We start from the raw sequence: 16,806 nt of genomic DNA on the forward strand, positions 1-16,806 counted from the left end.
CCCGCGCCCCGATCTCCCGCTGCACCCCGCCCCCGCCGCGGCTCCGGGCTCGCTTCCTGTGACAGCGGGGCCAGGCTGCTGCAGGCCGCGTGGTGGTGAAGCCGCCGCCCAGCTGTGGTTTGTTTTGGTGGGTTTTTGTGGTCAGATGGGCTTGTGGGTTTTGTGGGAGCCCTGCTGTGTGCTTTCTCGGTGAGGAACATTTTACAGAAAAGCTTTGCCAGCCAACGACCAGTTAACTGCCTCGGGGTGAGGTTCTTGGGGTGCAGTCCTCGCTGCCCCAACCTCAGGCCCCTGGCACCCCCCGCGTCTGGGTGGCGGCCTGGTGCCGATCCAGGGCCAGAAGCGCCGTCCACACTCCAGCACCCAGCACCCTCGGGTGTTCGTCGGCCGCCCTGCCCCGTGACCCCGCAGCCCGAGCCAGGGCCCTGCCCCCCGTGGATTCAGGTGCCACCCGGACCCTGCATGTGACGCGGTGTCCCATCTGTCCTGACCCCCTTGTTCTGGGGGGCTGGGTCCTGCCCATTGGACGGTGCGCACAGGCTGCAGCGGGGGCTCCCGGGTCCCCTGCCCAGAGCAGCTGGGGGCTGGCCTGGGCGTTAGAGGGAGTTGGCAGCCAGGCCAGGCACTTGGCCTTTGAGCGGAGGAAGAATGGACGTCACGTCCTCCGCGCCGCCCCCTGGCCTCAGTTCACCGCATCTGTGCCGGCCCCCTGCCTCAGCCCCCCAACCCCAGGCCTGGGCCCCGGGAAGGCAGAGCCGGCCCTGCCAGGGCTCCGCCACGCCCCACTGAAGTTGCGTGGCTTGAATTAAAGTGCCGACGCCCTGCGGGACCCCCAGAGAGGCGTGGGCCTTGCCACGGTGGGTCAGACTTGGGCCAGAGCCCCGCTCCGCCCGCTGCTGCCTTGACCCCCTCAGGAGCTGACCCCGCGTCCCGAACACAAGGCCCGCGCCCCCAGCGGGCGGCCCAGGCCGACTCCGGCTCTGCCAGCCGCCCCCTCCGCGGGGCAGCTCCCTGCGGACTGCAGCCGTTGTGGCCACCTGTGCTTACGACAACGCTCACGAGCGTGGGCTGTGAGGTGGGGAACCTGTGAGCCGAACCTGAATCCCAGCCACTTGGCCAAGACAGAGAGGAGAGCCGCCCGCTGGGCCGAGCCGCCAAGCCAGACGGGGCTCTTCTTGCGTCTTCCTGTGGCTTGACCGGCCTCTGCTGCTGGCCACTTCCTGCCCACCTGGCGGGGGTGGGGGCGGGGGCGTGGAGGGTGACCAAGGGGCAGAGGGGAAAGGCCAGAAATGGGGGCGTCGCCAGGCGACCCGGCGGGTGCTAACGGCCGGAGTTAGCCTCGTGCCCCTGCCCACCCCTGCCCTCCCGTCCACGGGGTGGGAGCTGCGCTCCAGCCGGCCATCTGGGCGCACCGGCCTGCCTCGGGCCTCTGGTGGCATCCCTGCCCCTCACCTGCTCACGCTCCGCCCCCTCCCCGTGGCCGCCCGTCCTCTGGACCAGCCCCTGGCCGTGGCATCTGGGCTGCTGCCCCGCAGGCGTGGGGCTGGGTGCTCCGAGCTGACTGCGCGGCCTGTGCAGACCGAGCGGGGCCTCTGCCGTGCTCTGCGCCCGCCCCCAGCCTGTCCCCAAAGGTGTCCTTGCCCCAGAGGACGGGTGGGGGCCGCAAAAGGTGAGCGATGCCCTGCCCGCGGCGTGGGAGTTAGCAGGGAGCTGCTGGGCGCCCGCCACCTGATGCCGGGAGAAAGACCCGCCCACCGCCTGGGGAGGGGGCGCCCGCGCCCCGACATGCTCCGCCGACAGTGATTTTCCTCCACACGAGCAGTTTATAAATCCACTGCCCTGGCTGAGAGTGAGACGCAATTGGCGGGGGCTTATTTTTTTTTTAAGATTTACTTGTGTATTCATACAGAACTGGGGTACAGGCCAGAGGCTCAAGGGCAGCGAGAGGCCTCACCAGAGACAGAGTGGGGAGCAGAACAGGCAGATCAATGAAGTCCACTGCTGAGGGGAGCAGCGGGTGGTCAGGAGAGGTCTGCCGCGCCCTGTGGTCACCTCCGGGGCAGGCGTAGATCGGATCGAACTCATGCGGAAGCGGCTTCAGCTTCTCAGTGCTGTGTTCCGACCCGCTGCGCCACCAGGGAGGGCCCGGGAGCGTATTTTTTAACGTACTTTCAATAACTGGGTTTCTGCAGGGAGGCAGAGCTGGCTAAATTACAGCGGCGTGGCCAAAGGTCGGGGTGCCGTGGCTCCAGGGTGCCACGGCGTCATCACACTCCCACACAGGGTCCGGCCCGGCTGGGAGGACCCCCAACTTCTGCAGCCCCTGAGTTTCCTCCCGCCGCCGTCCGACCCGAGCTGCGAGGCCGGCGCCCAGGGAGGCTGCCGCTGCCACGCTTCGCGGCCACAACTCGGCCATGTAGTTAGGCCACTACTGAGTGCGCGGCCGTGAGCTGGTGAACCGTATAGCTTCATTTGGTGGGATTCAGCGGGTTTTTTGTGGGAATTAATTTTCACCACTGGCCGGGAGCCAGAGGCCTACAACGTCAGCCAGGTTTTGTGTATTTCAAGAGAAATGCGGCAGTTTGGCCACAACGAGAAAGACGGTGCCCAGGGCCGGCCGCGGGGGCCTCGTGGGGCCCGGCCAGGGCTGAGCGTCCCCGCTCCGGGGCGAGGGCCTGCCACGCGGGGTGGCGCGTGTGCCGTGGCTGCGGGACCAGCGGAGGACCCGACTGCAGGCACAAAGACTCGCTCGAGGGAGGGGCGGGCGTGATGGGCGCTGTCCCGCTGTCTCCCTGGGCCTGGTCACTCACGCCCGAGGACCAGCAGGAAGGGACAGCGCGTGGCCGCAGAGAGGCCGCCTTCCTTGGCCTGGCCTGGTGTTGCATGACTGCCCTGCCGCCCCCCGCACTGTGGGGGTGACACGGTCCCCACTTGCAGATGGACACCTACAGAAGCTCTGAAATACACAAACGCAGAGATAATTGGTGGACAAGACACCCACGTCCCCTCCGCCCCGTCCGCTGTGAGCTCCTGGCAGCCCACCTTGCACGTGCACCCCCAAACCCCCAAGCCCAGCCCTTTCTGCTGTTCCTGAGGGGTGGGGACCCCACGAACGGGTCCCAGCTGAACACAGTTGCTCTGCTAATTGTGACGGGCGCGGGGTGGGGTCTGGGGTGAACGTGAGGTAGTGCGTGTACCGGGACCTAGTGCTCGGCAAGCGAAGCTTCTAGAAGCGGGGAGAGCAGGTACTGTGGTCAGCCTGCCACTGTCTTCCCGACGCAGCCGGGGGGCGGGACCCCAGCCCCTGAGTCGGGCGCCACGGAGCGGCAAATGGCCTTAGGCCCTGGCGCCTCTCGGCTCCCGCGCCCTGCTGGCGCCCCGGGCACCCACAGGGCACGCAGCCCCTCCTGCATGCCGGCCCTGCCCTCCCTGCGGTGGGGATCGAGGCCCAGCACTCTGGAGCCCGGGCGGCGGCCACGGGGCCAGGTGGGAAGGCCCTGGGGGAGCTGCCCATTCATCTCAAGTGTCTGCCGGACTCGGCAGGCCACTCGCCGCTTTGGCCCGGGCCGGCCCGCCGGACCACATGTGGACTCCAGGTGGCCGCCCTCCCCGGGGCCCGGGGCAGCCTCGACCCAGGAGACGAGCGGGGCGTGGGGGTCCAGCAAGAGGCCACCAGAAAACCCTCCTGCTGGCGAGGCCCCAGGGCTGTGCGGAAACGGATCGCGAGTGCTAACCCTCCCCGCCTGGCGTCCAGGGCGCCCCACCCCTCCCTGCAGACCAGCACACCTGCGCCTCAGGTTTCTTGTCTTTCCCACTTCGGCCCCCCGCCCCACCCCGGGGGTCCCCGGCCACCCTGCCCTCCAGGCCCGGAGAGCTTGCAGGGGACCGCAGGCGGCCCCGAGGCAGGCGGGCTCCTGCTGTGTGGTCCCGGCATGCGTGGCGGCCACACGTGCCCTGGTGGCTGCGTTCACACGGCCGCCCGGTGCCCGGGAGGGGCCGGCTGAAGCCATGGGAGGGCGGAGTGGGCCGCAGGGCAGCGCGCCGGGCACGGGCCTGTGGTCTTCCTGTGCCGTGGCCACGGGGCGAAGGCCGCCGAGTGCCTGGCCAGAGGCCCCACCGCCCAGCCGGGCCGCCGCTCAGGGACAGGAAGCGCAGCTGCGCCCCACCCCGGCCCGCCTGCGTCCGCCGGCTCGGTAACAAAGACTGGCCGGGCAGCCCGCGCCAGCAGGCCTCTGCGGGGGACCCGGGGAGTCGCTGCGGCGGCTCTGTGCGCGTGGACCGCCCTGTCGTAAGCCGAGTTCTGCGCCAGACTTCCTGTTTTCTCAGAGGCCTCGTGTTCGGGTTCTGCGGTGATGGAGTTATTGCAACGCTCGCAGTGCGAGTGACCGAGCCGTTTCCCACCAGCAAAGCAGAACTGGGCCCCGGCGGCGGTCGGGCGCCGCCCCGGGCCCCTGCCCCGGGTCTGGAGCGGCCAGGGGCAGAGCCGGTGAGGAGACCGAGCGCGAGGCTGGACTGCGTCTCTCTCTCAAGCAGTCCGGAGTCGGCCCGCAGAGGCCGCCCCTGCCCGCCGGCCTCCGACCCCGACAGATGTTTCTTCTTTCAGTGACAGGAGGCCCCTCTCCCTGCCGGCCTCGTCCAGCTGAGGCCGCTTTCCTGAGTTTTGTTTCTCAAACTCCGTTAACCCTTTCCAGCTCGGGCGCAGTGAGCACGTCCCTTCGCCAGGCCCTGCCCAGGGCCCGGGACCCCACGGCCCAGGACCAGGGAAGCTGCGGCTTCCCCAGAGTCATACCGAGACGGCCAGCGAGCAGGCGGCCTCCCGGCGGAGGTCGGGCCCCGGGGCCCGGTCGCCGAGTCCCCACCCCTTCCACTCCGCCGTCCAGGGCCCGGGCGGGTCAGGAGCGTCCCCTCGGGCACGGGAGCCCCGCCGGCAGGCGGGTGCTGCCCGCCCTGTCCCCCGCTGTCGTGGGGATCTCCTCTTCGGTCTGCGCCCGCACAGAGGTGGGGCGGGGGAGGGGCTGAGCTGCGTCCAGGCTGCTGCCCACGCTCGGGCCGGCCGCCGGGAGACCAGCAGCCGGGCTTTGAGTTCCCAAGCCTCAGAAGGTTCCAGAAATGCCGCGGCCCCGTGACCACCGCACTGGCACACGTGCCTACGTGTATGTGTCTGTGCCCGTTGCGGCCACGCTCCTGGGCCTCTGCTGCGTGGGCCGCGGGTGCGGGGTGGGGAGGGGCCCCCGCCCCGTGACGGAAGGGGCAGCGTCGCATGGCCACCTCTCGCAGGCAGTCCTGTCGCCCGCATCCTCTCCTGTCGGTTCAGAGCCTCAGCTTCCCTGGGGGCGGCAGTAAAGGGCCTCGTCTGAGGAGAAGCGGGGCGGCCAGCGGCCTGCGGCCAGCGAGCCCCGCCGGCGCCGCTGTCAGACCCTTCTCCGGACTTCACAACAAGGGTGTGATGTGACCACTGGAAAGAGGGGACAGTGACCTCCTGGGAGCAGCCTTGGCTTTGAGGATGTCCACCGTCCACGGCACGTCAGGCCCTGGCCGCTGTGCAGAGGCAGCGCCCACTAGGGCGTGTCGGGCTCAGCGCTGGACCTGGGGCCGGGCCTGCAGCCTGAGCTGGGCGCCCAGCTGGCCCCTGCCCGCAGACTTGGGGCCACCTCTTGCACCCCCTAGTGGTAGGGGGCTGGGTCTCCACCTCTTGGGCAGAGGTGCCCTCCCCCGCCTCTGCCGGGCGTCAGCACCCCTGGGCCTCTGTGCTGCGAGCCCCTGGGCCCGGCCACGTCCTAACCCGCAGGGGGCTGTGGCCACGTGGCTTCGTTGGAAACGTGGCAGGATGCAGCTTGACTTGGCCTCCGCGCAGGCCTGGTTCTTGACACAGGTCCTGCGGGGCCACGTGGTCAGGGCAGCTGCGCCTGAGTGCCCCCTTGAAGGGTCAGGTTGGAATGGGAAGGCCGTGGGGGCCTGGCCTCCAGTCCAGCCTCTCTGGGCAGGGTGTCCGGCGCCTGCTGGAGCCCTGGGTGTCTCCTCTGCCTGGCAGGCTCTGCAGGCCTCACCTGCCAGGGGTTGGGGCCCCCTGGGCCGGCAGGCTGGGCTGCGGCTTGAGCGCTTTCTCGGTTGGGGCCCTGACCTTGGAGGCTGGCCCCTCCTCCAGGCAGAGGCTGGTCTGGGGTGAGCGCTTCTGTTTGGTGTGGAACAATCTTTCCAGATACTTCTATCTGAAAATGGACAGAGGCCCAGCCCCCCACCATCACATGCATAGTTCTGTCTCCCTCTTGTGGGCACTGACCGCCCGCCCCCCCATGCTGGCCCACACCTCTCACCAGGGGTCCACCCTGAAGGCGGCTGTCTGGAGGTCCCCTGGAGGTCAGCAAACCTATTTGCTGTGGCTGGAACAAGCTGGGGAAGGGCTGTGAAGTCCAGGGCTTCCTGGAGAGGGGAGCTCGGGCGGGGCACCCCAGCATCTGTGAGCATGGAGGATTCAGGGCCTGCAGAGGCGTGGCTTGCCCCGTGGGGGCCGCGGCGGGCCTGGACGTCCCCGCTGTGGTGGCCTTGGATGGCGTTGGTAGGAGATGACGCCGCACTGACCTGCATCTCCAGGGCGACGGGGAAGTGGGTTGGGGCCAGTCGTGCTTCGGCCCCGTTCTGGGCAACGTGGCCGCGGCCGCGTGGGCCTTGGTGATTCCAAACACAGAGGCCGCTGTGCCTCTCCGGGGTCCGCCAAGTGGCCAGCAGCCGCGCTGGGGTCAGGTCCAGGTGAAGGGCCCCGCGCGAGGCCCCGGCCTCCAGGCCAGACCCAGTTCCTGAGGAATGTTGGGAAAAGCCACTTTTCCGCCTCCCTCTCCAAACCAGCCTGCGAACCCATTGTGCATTCTGAGGTCATTGTGCTTCAACAAAGGACCGCGGTGGGGGTGCAGGATGCAGCGACCGGGCAGCCAGGTGCCCGCTGCCCCGAAGCCGGGCTGCAGGGCGAGCCCTGGCGGCCTTGCCCGCCCACTGCATGCTCCGTTTCCATCTCTGCCAAGTCGTTTTCATTTTCCATTGACGTGGCTCATTGTTGCCTGGGAAAAATGCTTGGGCGCAATGGAAAGTCACCCCCTTTCTGGGTCACAGGCCCCAAGCCCCTGATGCGGGCGCCTCTGCTGGCTCAGCCCCAGAAAGGGCTTGCCGGTGTCCGCCTGGGCCACCCTGAGAGGCCAGGCCTGGGGCTGGTCCTGTTGCTGAAATCTGGACGTCGGCTGCTTCAAAGATGGAGGGAGCGATCCTTCCGCTTCCTCCTGGGGAGCGCCAGGTCTCCCTCTGGGTTCTTAGGGTGTCTGTGCTGAGATCGCAGTCAGTCCTGCAGCGCCCTCTGCTGGCCACGGGGCCTCATCGCCGGCCCCAGGGGCCTCTGGGTGGCCTGCTCCCTGAAGAGCCTGGCCAGTGCGCCGGCCAGCCGGCTGGCCCCCACCCCAGGGGTGGTGTGCACCGACTTCTCAGAGATCCAAGACTGGCAGGAGCGTGCGCTTGCGTGCGGGTTCCGAGCTGCACGGGTCCAGAGACGGACGGCTGTGATGAGGGGTGGCGGGACAGCTGAGTCGTGTCCACGCGCCCAGTAATTGGGGCCCCGACGGCCAGGCCCCAGGCGGACAGCCGAGACGCCCAGCTTCTTCTGATGGCAGCCAGCTGGTTCCTGTGAGTGCCCTTACTGATACTCAAGTACAAGCGTCGTTCCCCTGAAGCAGCTCAGTGAGCCAGAGTTGCCGTTAAAAGCCCAAGCTTCACGGCTGCTCCCGCCTCGCCGCGGCCCAGGAGAACTTTCTGGAAGCTCCGTCCACCGGTGTCACTTTGCTCGCGCAGAGAAGCACGTTCTGCAGGGCTTCTCGTAGGCACATCAGTAACAGCTGGGTCCTGTCCACCGCGCCCTCGGGCCGCAGAACCGGACTGCCGGGGCCTTGCCGGCCGGCCTGGGGCCACCATGTGAACGCCGCGCGTCTGCTCGCTGCTTTTCGCTGTGCAGGGAGATTTGCTCACTTCCCTTCCCCTCTCCGCCTTGTTTTCATTCTTAGGAACAGCTGCAGGGAAAGCGCTTTACGTCGTGTTTGTAAGTCACCTGCTTTAACGCGGTGTGAGCGTCCCGCGCACAGAGCGTCGGTGGCCAGCAGCTCGGTGCCCCGTCGGGCCGCTGAGGGCCCGAGCCGGGGAAACTGCGCCGCCTTCTCAAGCTTCGCCTTCAGCCCAGGACAGTGTTTCCTGCGCTCACAGCCAGGCCCTCGGCGGGCCCCTGCCGGCCTCCGCTGCCCCACTGCGCGCTCTGGGGAGCTCTGACCTGCTCTTCATCTTGTCTTTTTCCAAGCAGCAAAGATGCTCATGGGATAGCGCAGGAGGTAGAAGATGGGCCTGGCTTTGCGGGGCGAGCGCCCGTCTGCCTGGCCCCTGTGTGCGGGCGACCGAGCCTGGCGGGGTGGGGGTCACCAGGCGCGTCCCCCTGCCCGGTCGGCCGCCCCTTCTCTGTCCCTCTCAGCGCCTCTGCCTCGCGGGGGCGGGGGCGACACTCCTCGGCCTTCCGCCGAGATCACGCCCAGCACGGTTCCGCCAGTGACCCCCGGGTGGAGACTGGGATGCAGGGGTCCGCCTCACAGGCGGGGCGGCCCCCAGCGCCCCGGGCCGGAGCTTTGCCTCGTGGGCAGGGTTTTCTTCTGTTCGCCTCATTTTTCCATTGTCTGGCGTGGGTGGAGCGCTGTGACCACTGCTGGTCTTGGTGGTCTGGCAGGTGACCCCAGTGGCCAGAGGCCCTGGACCGTGCGCGGAGCCGGGGAGGAGGGGCCGGGCCTGCAGGTGGCCGGTGCGGACACCCGCCCAGGACGCCGGCGGGGCGGCTGGCCTGGCCTGGCCCCTGGGAGGCCAGGGGGAGGCGTCCCTTGCCTCCACTCTTGGGTCAGAAGACACCTGTGGGGAAAGGGGTTGAGGCTCCATGAACTGTTGCCAGGGCCCCGTGGCACGGGGTGGGGTGCAGGAGGGGGTTCCCCGCGCTCAGCCAGGCCGGAAGTGAAGGCTCTCCCCCAGTAACAGGTCACCGAGGTCCGTGTGCGGCGCCTGAGCTGACCTTTGATTGCGTGCTCGAGCTTCTGCTCATCAGTTTCGCAGGAAGCCATCTAATTATACAAATTAAAATTCAAAGGAAAGCCAGGAGAGCCGCAGCTCACGCGGGAAGGGAAGGGGCTGCGGGACCAGACAGCGCCTCCGACAATACCTGTCCTTCCTCATCTCCCGGCACTTCACACATACTAAGTGATTCATTCTCCCCCCTCGCGTGAGGCTGTGGCATGGGGGCCTGTCCGCATATGGGGAGGGGGGCCAGCCCGGGTCTGCTGGCCCCGGCTGCCCTCATCCCCAGCCCCCTGCGTGGGTGCCTCAGACCCAGCCAGGGGGGCCGAGCCCAGGTTTGCAGGGGCCTGCGTTAGTTCTTTATGTGACTGGAAACTGCCTTTTCCTGGCTCTTTTTTTGCAGTCATAATTATCGCCATAAATCTTTGGGGTGCTTTTTCAGGCGCATTGCTGGGAAGTTGGCCATTAACAACCAGGAAGTCGCCTACCTTTTTGCAGTCAGACCTGCGTCCTGACCTTTGATAAAGGAACTGCCAGCGGTCTGCATAATTGATGACCGCGCATCCTCTTCCCGCGAGGGGCCCCCAGCCTCGCCGGGCTGGGGGGCTCCTCACTCGCTGGGGAACGGGCCCGTGTGTCCGCGTGGTGATGACACTGTGCTTGAAGAGCTGGGAAGTTGGGGATGACGTGACGTGTCAGCCCAACTGGGGCATCCTGTGAGCGGGGCGAGAGGCGCGCCCCCTGCGCACCTCCTCCAGGCTGCGGGGAGCCCCCTTTCCTCTGCCGGCATTCGGGTTTCCCTCTGGAGAGTCCCACAGACCCGACCTATGCAGGAGACAGACTTTCCCACCCTGGCGGAAGCGACTGGACTGGGCCCGGGCACGCTGTCCCCTCCCCACATCAAGGCCGCCCCCTGCCCGGGGCGGCGGTGGGACCCCTGGCGGTGCGTGCGCGTGACCACTGCCCCCTCGCGCTGCGCCCTGGCTCTGCTCCGGACCCCACACAGCAGCGCTGGGTGGCCAGCCGTCTGCACCCCAGTGCAGGTGGGCTGAGGCCCGCTCCCCTGCAGTCCAGCTGGGTCTAAAGCCTCCCCTGTGGCACCACCCCTCAGTGTCCGCAGAAGTGAAGGGCGGTCCTGCCCGCTGGCCGCTGGGGATGCTGGCTCTCAGCGGCGAAGGCCGGTGGTCTCGATGGTCGCGCCTCCTGCCCAGTGGGGGGCAGGAGCCTCCGCAGCGCCCTCTCCGAGGGCAGCAAGTCCCCCTGCCCGCCCACGGCCTGTGGCCTGTCGCGGCTCCAGGGAGTAAGGATTCTTTCCTCCCGTTTCAGGGTTCACAGCGGCGTCATGCCTGCAGACCCCCGCGAGTTACCCTGAGTTCTTCGAGTCCGCTTTGCCTTTTGGATCAGAGCTGCAGCGTCCCGTGAAGAATGGCCCTTGTGGATAAGCACAAAGTCAAGCGACAGCGGTTGGACAGGATTTGCGAAGGTAAGAGCCGGCGGCCGGGCCGGGAGGTGCTGTGGGACCGGGCCTGGCCCTGGGGCAGGTCGGCCCTGGGCTTGCAGGCCCCGGCCGCTTGGCACAGGAAAGACGCGGGACGTGAGGGCGTCTTTGACTTTCCGAAGTTTCTGGACCGTGTCTGTTCCACATTCAGATACTTCCAAAGGGAGCCCGGACATTCCCGGAGAGCCGCATTGCCCTGGCCGTGAATATGCCTCTCCCCGGTATCTCGGGAAATGTCTGCAAGTGTTTAATTCTTGAAAAGAAAAACCCACACGGCTAAGCCCTCATGGAAAGCGGGGCCAGGCTGCAGAGACGTGGGTTAGCGCCAGCCCAGCGCCACCCTCCCGACAGGGCAGTGCGGGCCCCTGGCTCGGGTGCCGGCCCGGGCTCGGCTGCGGGGTCCCGGGGCACAGACGCTGCTCCCCCAACTCGGGCAGAAACCCGCACCCCAGCGCAGCGGGGCCGTGGCCTCCCTGGCATGTGGCCTGGTGGGCGACTGTCCCCTCAGTCCCATGTCAGGAGTTGGGGTTTAAGGTTTTTTTCCCCCAAACACACACACAACTTTTTTGAAATCTACAGAAGACCCGTAGGCCGGACCGGCCGGTGTTTCTGCCCGGTGCGCCGCCCTCGCTGGGCTTTTGTTCGCAGACCGGGGAGCGTGGAGGGTGCGTGACTGTTCCAGGACAGCCCACTGTGAAGTGGGGTGCCCTGACGGGTCCTCACCCGGCGCTTAGAAGCCCCTTCCTGTGAGGCCTGGCCGCAGGCACACTCAGCCGGGGACTAAGGGCTCCTCGCCGTGGGGGACGTGGAGGCTGACTGGGACGTCGGCCGTCATCCTCCCACTCTCCGCTGAGCTGGGCCCGACCCCACCGCACGCCGGGCCCCACGCACCGCTCGGCCCTCGGCGCAGTGTCCTCCCTCTGGTGGCGACGGCTGTGTGGGCTCGCCGTCCTCGGTGTCCTGGACCTCTGGGCTGGGCTGGGCTGGGCTGGGCTGGGCTGGGCTGGGCTGGGCTGGGCTGGGGCCCACGAAAGCTGTGCGTGGGGTCGGTCAGGACGTCCTGTCCCCCAGCCGCTGGGGGGACGGGGACAGGCGGATTTTCCCGGCCCCCTCTGAAAGGTGTAGGCGGGCAGTGTGCCCCGTCTCGCTGCTGTGCCATCCCAGGGTCCTTTCCAGTGTGACCCCAGCACCTAGGCCCCCTGCAGCCCTTTGTGCGGGGCGCACAGCCACGGCGCCCCGAAGGCACCTGCCTTGGGCCGAGTGGGTTCCCGAGGCCGTCTGCGGCCCAAGTAGCCCCTGGCCAGGGCCTGTGCCCCGAGTCCTGCCTTGCTAAAGCCGTCCAGTCGGTTTGGACGTCCAGGGCTGTGTGTGCAGGACGAGCCTGGGCCTCGGGGCGTGCGGGCCTCGTCTGCGGGGAGGGGCGCAGAGGGGCGGTGCCAGCCCCGCCTTCCCGCCTAGGGAGTGCAGGGGGCAGCAGCTGTTGGTTCTCTGCCCCTTGAGCTGCCCCCGGGCACCCTCCCTGCCCAGCCTGAGGGCTCTGGCTTCCTGCTCTCGGTCTCACGCAACGGGATTCTGTCCAGTTCTGCCTCTCACTGCAGCACCCCAGTGCCAACCCCCGGCTGAGGGGCCCCGCCTGGGAGCCCACCCGCCCCTCTGGCTGCAGCCGGGCGTCCCCGGCCCCCCGCCTTCCAGCGCCTTCCTCCCAGTCAGGGCAGAGCGCCTCTATTAGCCCGGACCTGCTGGCGCAGCGGGCACGGGCCACCACCCTCCGGCCTGTGCGCCCCCAAGCACAGAGCTCGGCTGGCGACTGTTGGGGTGTCTCGCTGTGGCGGTGACCCTGGGCGCCTCCTTTCTGCAGCTGTTGAGACCCTAATTTGACACTTCGTTTCCTTCGCTTTGCCCACGTGTCCCACCCGCGGGAAACAGCCGAGGATAAGTAAGCCGAGGTCAGCGGACCTCACTGGCCAGGGTTGCTTCCTTCCCGCTGGGGTAGGGACCGGCGGAATGCAGCCTCCTCCTGCCTGGGGTGTTCTCCCTGCCAAGGGGAGGGAGACTGGCCAGGTGGGGGTGGGGCACACAGAAGAGGTGTCTGTCGAGCAGGAAGACTCGGGACTCTTGTCACTTGGTCACCAAGGAGGACGAGAAGAGTCAAAGACAGGACCCGCCAGGGAGGCCGCAGGAGCCTGCCCCGGCGTCCTGTGGGTCGTCAGGTTGGAAGGGTCCAGCAGCCCGTGTCTGTCGGGGGGGCCGAGGGAGGGGCTGGGGCCTGGGCGGGCAGGGCTGACCCCCGGCCTCAGGCCCAGCAGATGGCCCGGCCTCGTTTCGTCTCACAATTGTGTTTACTTGGGCGGCTTTTCTTTTTTCTTTTTTTTAAACAGAGCTGAAGCTGGTGATCTCGAATAGCCCGCCGTCGTTTCTAGTAACGCTTTCCACCCCAAAATGTGGATTTTTAAAATGGGATCTGTAATGTTGCTATACATTATAATTATAAGTTGGGATCAAGCAATTATGCACATTTCCAGCAATTATGTCATTAGCGATAATTACATTAGCTATGTAAATATACAATAGTCAACCAGACGTGCCTCAAGCCCCGCGCAGAAGCGAGTGTGTCAGTGCTGGGAGGGCCGGCGCGGAGGGTCGCACTGGCCCCTCGGGCTGACCTGGGCTTCGGCTCGGTTGCGTGGCCCCTGCTGCCCGCCGGGCGACGGCTGTGGGTGCTGCCTGCAGCTGGCGTGGAGGTGCCCCCAGCACAGGGGTCCCCGTGGTGCCGAGGCTGGTGCCCGGCGGCCCGCCTGTTCCTGGTGCGGCACCTGGGACCGCAGCCGGGGGCAGTTGCCACCGGGGGCTTCTGGGCCGCCCTTGCTGCCAGGCCTGGCCGCCTCCGGGCATCTGGGCGGCAGTGCCCTCCGGGGCGCCGCGCCCCCAGCTCTTGCCAGCTGCTTGCCCTCTGCCCGCGTCTGCGCTGCGCCCACTTGCTGGGAATGGCGGCTCTCCCGTCCTCCGCGTCTGGAGGGGTCTCTGGGTGGACACGGGGCCCGGCCAGCTCGGCCCGCAGGCCACAGGCTCCCAGGCCTGTAAGCGGGGCTCCTGCTGCCAGTTCTGTGGGTCCCAGCACCATTTTCTGGGGGACTCTGGTGTCCTCTCGCGTGCAGCGTCTCCGCTGCCCAGCCCTGCCGCTTGCTCACCGCAGGGGCCGGAGCCCCACCGGAGCCCGGCTGTGCCCTCACCGGCCTGGGGGCGCGCGTGGGCCCTGCGGGTGGCCGGGGCTCAAGGCCAGGCCCAGGCCCCTGGCGACGGCCACTGTCACCTCGAGTCCTGTGCCCCCACGGAGTCGGCTTAACCGGTCACTTCACGGCTAAACGTGGAGGCAGCGTGCGCAGAGGGCGGGCGAGGCTGTCCGGGACGCTGCATCCTGAGCTGTTTCGAAGGTGCCCTCACCGGGACAGGGACCAGGCGCAGCGACAGGGCAGGCCGAGGAATCTTGGGGCGAACGCCGCTTGCTCGGGGCCTGGCGGTGAGAGCCGCTGGGGCCTCGGACAGAGGAGGCGAGAGGCTTCTGGAACTGCCTGCCCGGTCCGGGAGGGAGACGGAAGCCAGGCGTGTGGTGGGGCGGCGGCCCCAGGTGAACCGGCGCGGACCGGCCAGCAGGGAGCCCGCTGCAGGCCAAGGGCGGGCCCGGGCTCCAGGTGGGACGCGCGGCGCTCCCAGGGGTGCCGGACAGGTCTGCAGATCACCTTATACTCAGCCCCGCCGCCACACTGCTTGCTCGCCACGCTGTGCCCTGGGGGACTGCGGGGCACAGGGGGAGCTCTGGGGGTGAGCGTCCATCTGACTGCTGTGGGCTCATTTCAAGGTCAGAAGTGGGGTGTCCCGGGCATGGGTGCGCTCTGTGCAGCCCGAAAACGTGTGATCCAAACTGCCCCAGAGACAAGGTCAGGAGGGCGGCGGTGGCTTCATCCTGGGGTTCAGGAGCATGGGGGTGTGGAGGCTGGCGGGGGGAGGTCACCCCGTTGCTTTCAGAGCAGCCCGGCCTCTGGGTTCCCCAAACCGTGGTGGGGTTCTGCCTGGGACTGCTCCTTAAAGGGACCCGACTGTCCCAGTGTGCAGGTCTCCAGTTGGGGTTCACTCTGGGGCGCCGTTCATTCTGCAGTCTCTTGTCTCGGTTTACTGTGTCCACAGGCGTTTGGGTCGACCGCGTGTCCACCGGAGACCCCGACGTGGCTCCCTGCGCTGGGGTTTCTGGGGTGTTGCCTGCAGGGCCACAGTTGGGTCTGAGAGCCCAGAGCGGGTCCTGCCACGCCTCAGGCGTTGGGGACCACGTGCACAAGGCTGCGGAGCCCAAAGATGAAGCCACCAGCCACATGTGCTGGGTGGTCGCCAAGCAGAAGGGCTTGGGAGAGGCTCCCTCCGCAGCCCCAGCGCCCCTAAGAACCCCGTTTCTGGCCACTCTTGAAAGGACGCTCTTTGTGTGGCCCTGTTTCTGCTGGAGAATTCGGACTGAAACCGAGAGCGGGGTTTAGGGGGGCCTCCCTGGCGGCGCGAGGGGTCAAGTCTCAGCACTGTGATGTTGTGGCCTGAGTGCGACCCCCAGCCGGGGAGTGACCCCCGGGGCGCAGCAGACTCTCCTGTCTCCCCGTTGCTCCCACTCTGTCTCTGGTGAAACCTCTCGTGCCCAGCACCTCTAGCCCGCACCCCAGTTCTGTGTGCATACCAGGCTGGGGCGTCCACCCGCTCCAGGCCGGAAGGGCCCATTTGGAGGCTTGGACGGTCGCTTTGTGACGCTCGAATAGTTGGTTTGTCCGTGACAAGCTGGAGTCCCGAGGGGCAGGATGTGAGCAGACACTTTAAGGCCTCTCAGCGCCGGTGGGCAGTGCCCGGTGTGGGGCGCTGGCCGCACGGGCCTGGCTGGCCGGTCCGGAGCAGCCAGCGGCTGGCCCCTGTGGAAGGCCTGGAAGGACCCTCTCTGCCGACAGGTGACACTGGAGGAGGGAGGTGACAGGAGCGCCGTCCGGGGAGGTGACACCGGCCGGTCTGAGGAGGGGCCAGAGGCCCCGACAGCTCCTGAGCCGAGCGTCCTCCACGCAGCCCGGGGGGCGTTGCGGAATGGCGGCTGCGGGCCTCTTTCTAGAGGAGACAAGACCGCTTTCCCTTCCCTGTGTCCTTGGAGTGGAAGAGGAGGGGGGCAGCAGGGGGGCTTCAGCCGCCCCGGGGCGTGCTCCCGCGAGGTCTGCTCTTCCGTCCCGCCGGGGGAGGGGAGCTAGGGTGGCGCGTGCGGCCACCGCGTGTCCTTCCCGGGGCCCCTGCAGTCCGCCACGTCCGGCTGCCGTCGGCTTGACTCCGGGCTTGTCCTGGCAGCTCTTGGCGCAGCCCGTGTGCCGGGGGCGTTGGGCGCCCTGGCGGGGGTCCCCGCCCCGGTCCAGCGTCACTGCAGCTGAGGTTCTAGTGGCCAAGTCCAGCCCTCCCCAGGGGCCCAGGTCTCCTGGCAGCGAGAGAACCGGCTCCCACCGAGGCTGCAGCCGGCTCCCTGCTTTGCGTCCTCCTGCCCAGGGTCAGTCTCCCTTCGCCGCTGCAGAGGCTTTGCTGCGGCCCCGGCGCCCGGCCGCTGGAGGGGACCTGTTTCCCGGCGGTGCAGACTCCATTTGACCTGGGCCGCTGGGAAGGCGCCGCGGGCTGCGGGCCGGCCACCGCCGGGGGCCCCTTCCAGACCCGGCCCGGGAGCCCTTCCTGTCTGCGGCCCGTTCACATTTAATTTGTTCTCGTGTTCTCAGCCGTGTGCGATGGATTAACATTTCATGGGGGGGACTGAGATGGAACTGACATTAAAGCGGCCTTTTCTATTGCCCTTCTGCCGCTCGCGGGGGCGAGGTGGGGGTGGCCGCCGGCACCCCGCAGGACGGGCGGGGGGCGGGGGGCGGCCGGGGCCTCCCGAGCGGGCCCTGCGGAGGCCTGGCCGGAGCCGCAGCCGCCCATCAGCCTAACGACATGTCACATGGAACAAAAGCTTTCGGGCTTTATTTAGCTCCTAATCCGCAGCCTGGAGAGCCGGGGTCCATGTGAGCCCGGCCAGGGCGGGGCTGCAGCTTGGCTTTTCTGGGGCTCGGCGGCAGAGACGAGACCTGCCACCGCGGGGAGCGAGGCAAAGTTCCGTGAGTGTTGTGTTTTGCCTACTAAGGTTTCGCAGGATTAATAATTTAGGCCGCACTGTGAAACAGAAACCCCCGCCCCCG

The 16,806-nt window shown here is 67.8% G+C and overlaps 1 protein-coding gene across 2 annotated transcripts in view; it reads left to right on the top strand.

The window, feature by feature from the left end:
• Positions 1 to 16,806, top strand: part of CTBP2 (C-terminal binding protein 2) — a 90,025-nt gene that overhangs the window by 58,063 nt on the left and 15,156 nt on the right. For both annotated transcript variants that reach the window (XM_012723672.1, XM_004680369.2), the window contains exon 3: positions 10,405 to 10,561. In XM_012723672.1, coding sequence (XP_012579126.1) covers positions 10,504 to 10,561 — 58 coding nt within the window. In that variant the 5' untranslated portion in view covers positions 10,405 to 10,503. The remainder of the gene's footprint in view (positions 1 to 10,404; positions 10,562 to 16,806) is intronic.

The sequence above is a fragment of the Condylura cristata genome, unplaced genomic scaffold, assembly GCF_000260355.1.
Source record: "Condylura cristata isolate star-nosed mole 26May11 unplaced genomic scaffold, ConCri1.0 scaffold00011, whole genome shotgun sequence".
NCBI lineage: Eukaryota > Metazoa > Chordata > Mammalia > Eulipotyphla > Talpidae > Condylura > Condylura cristata.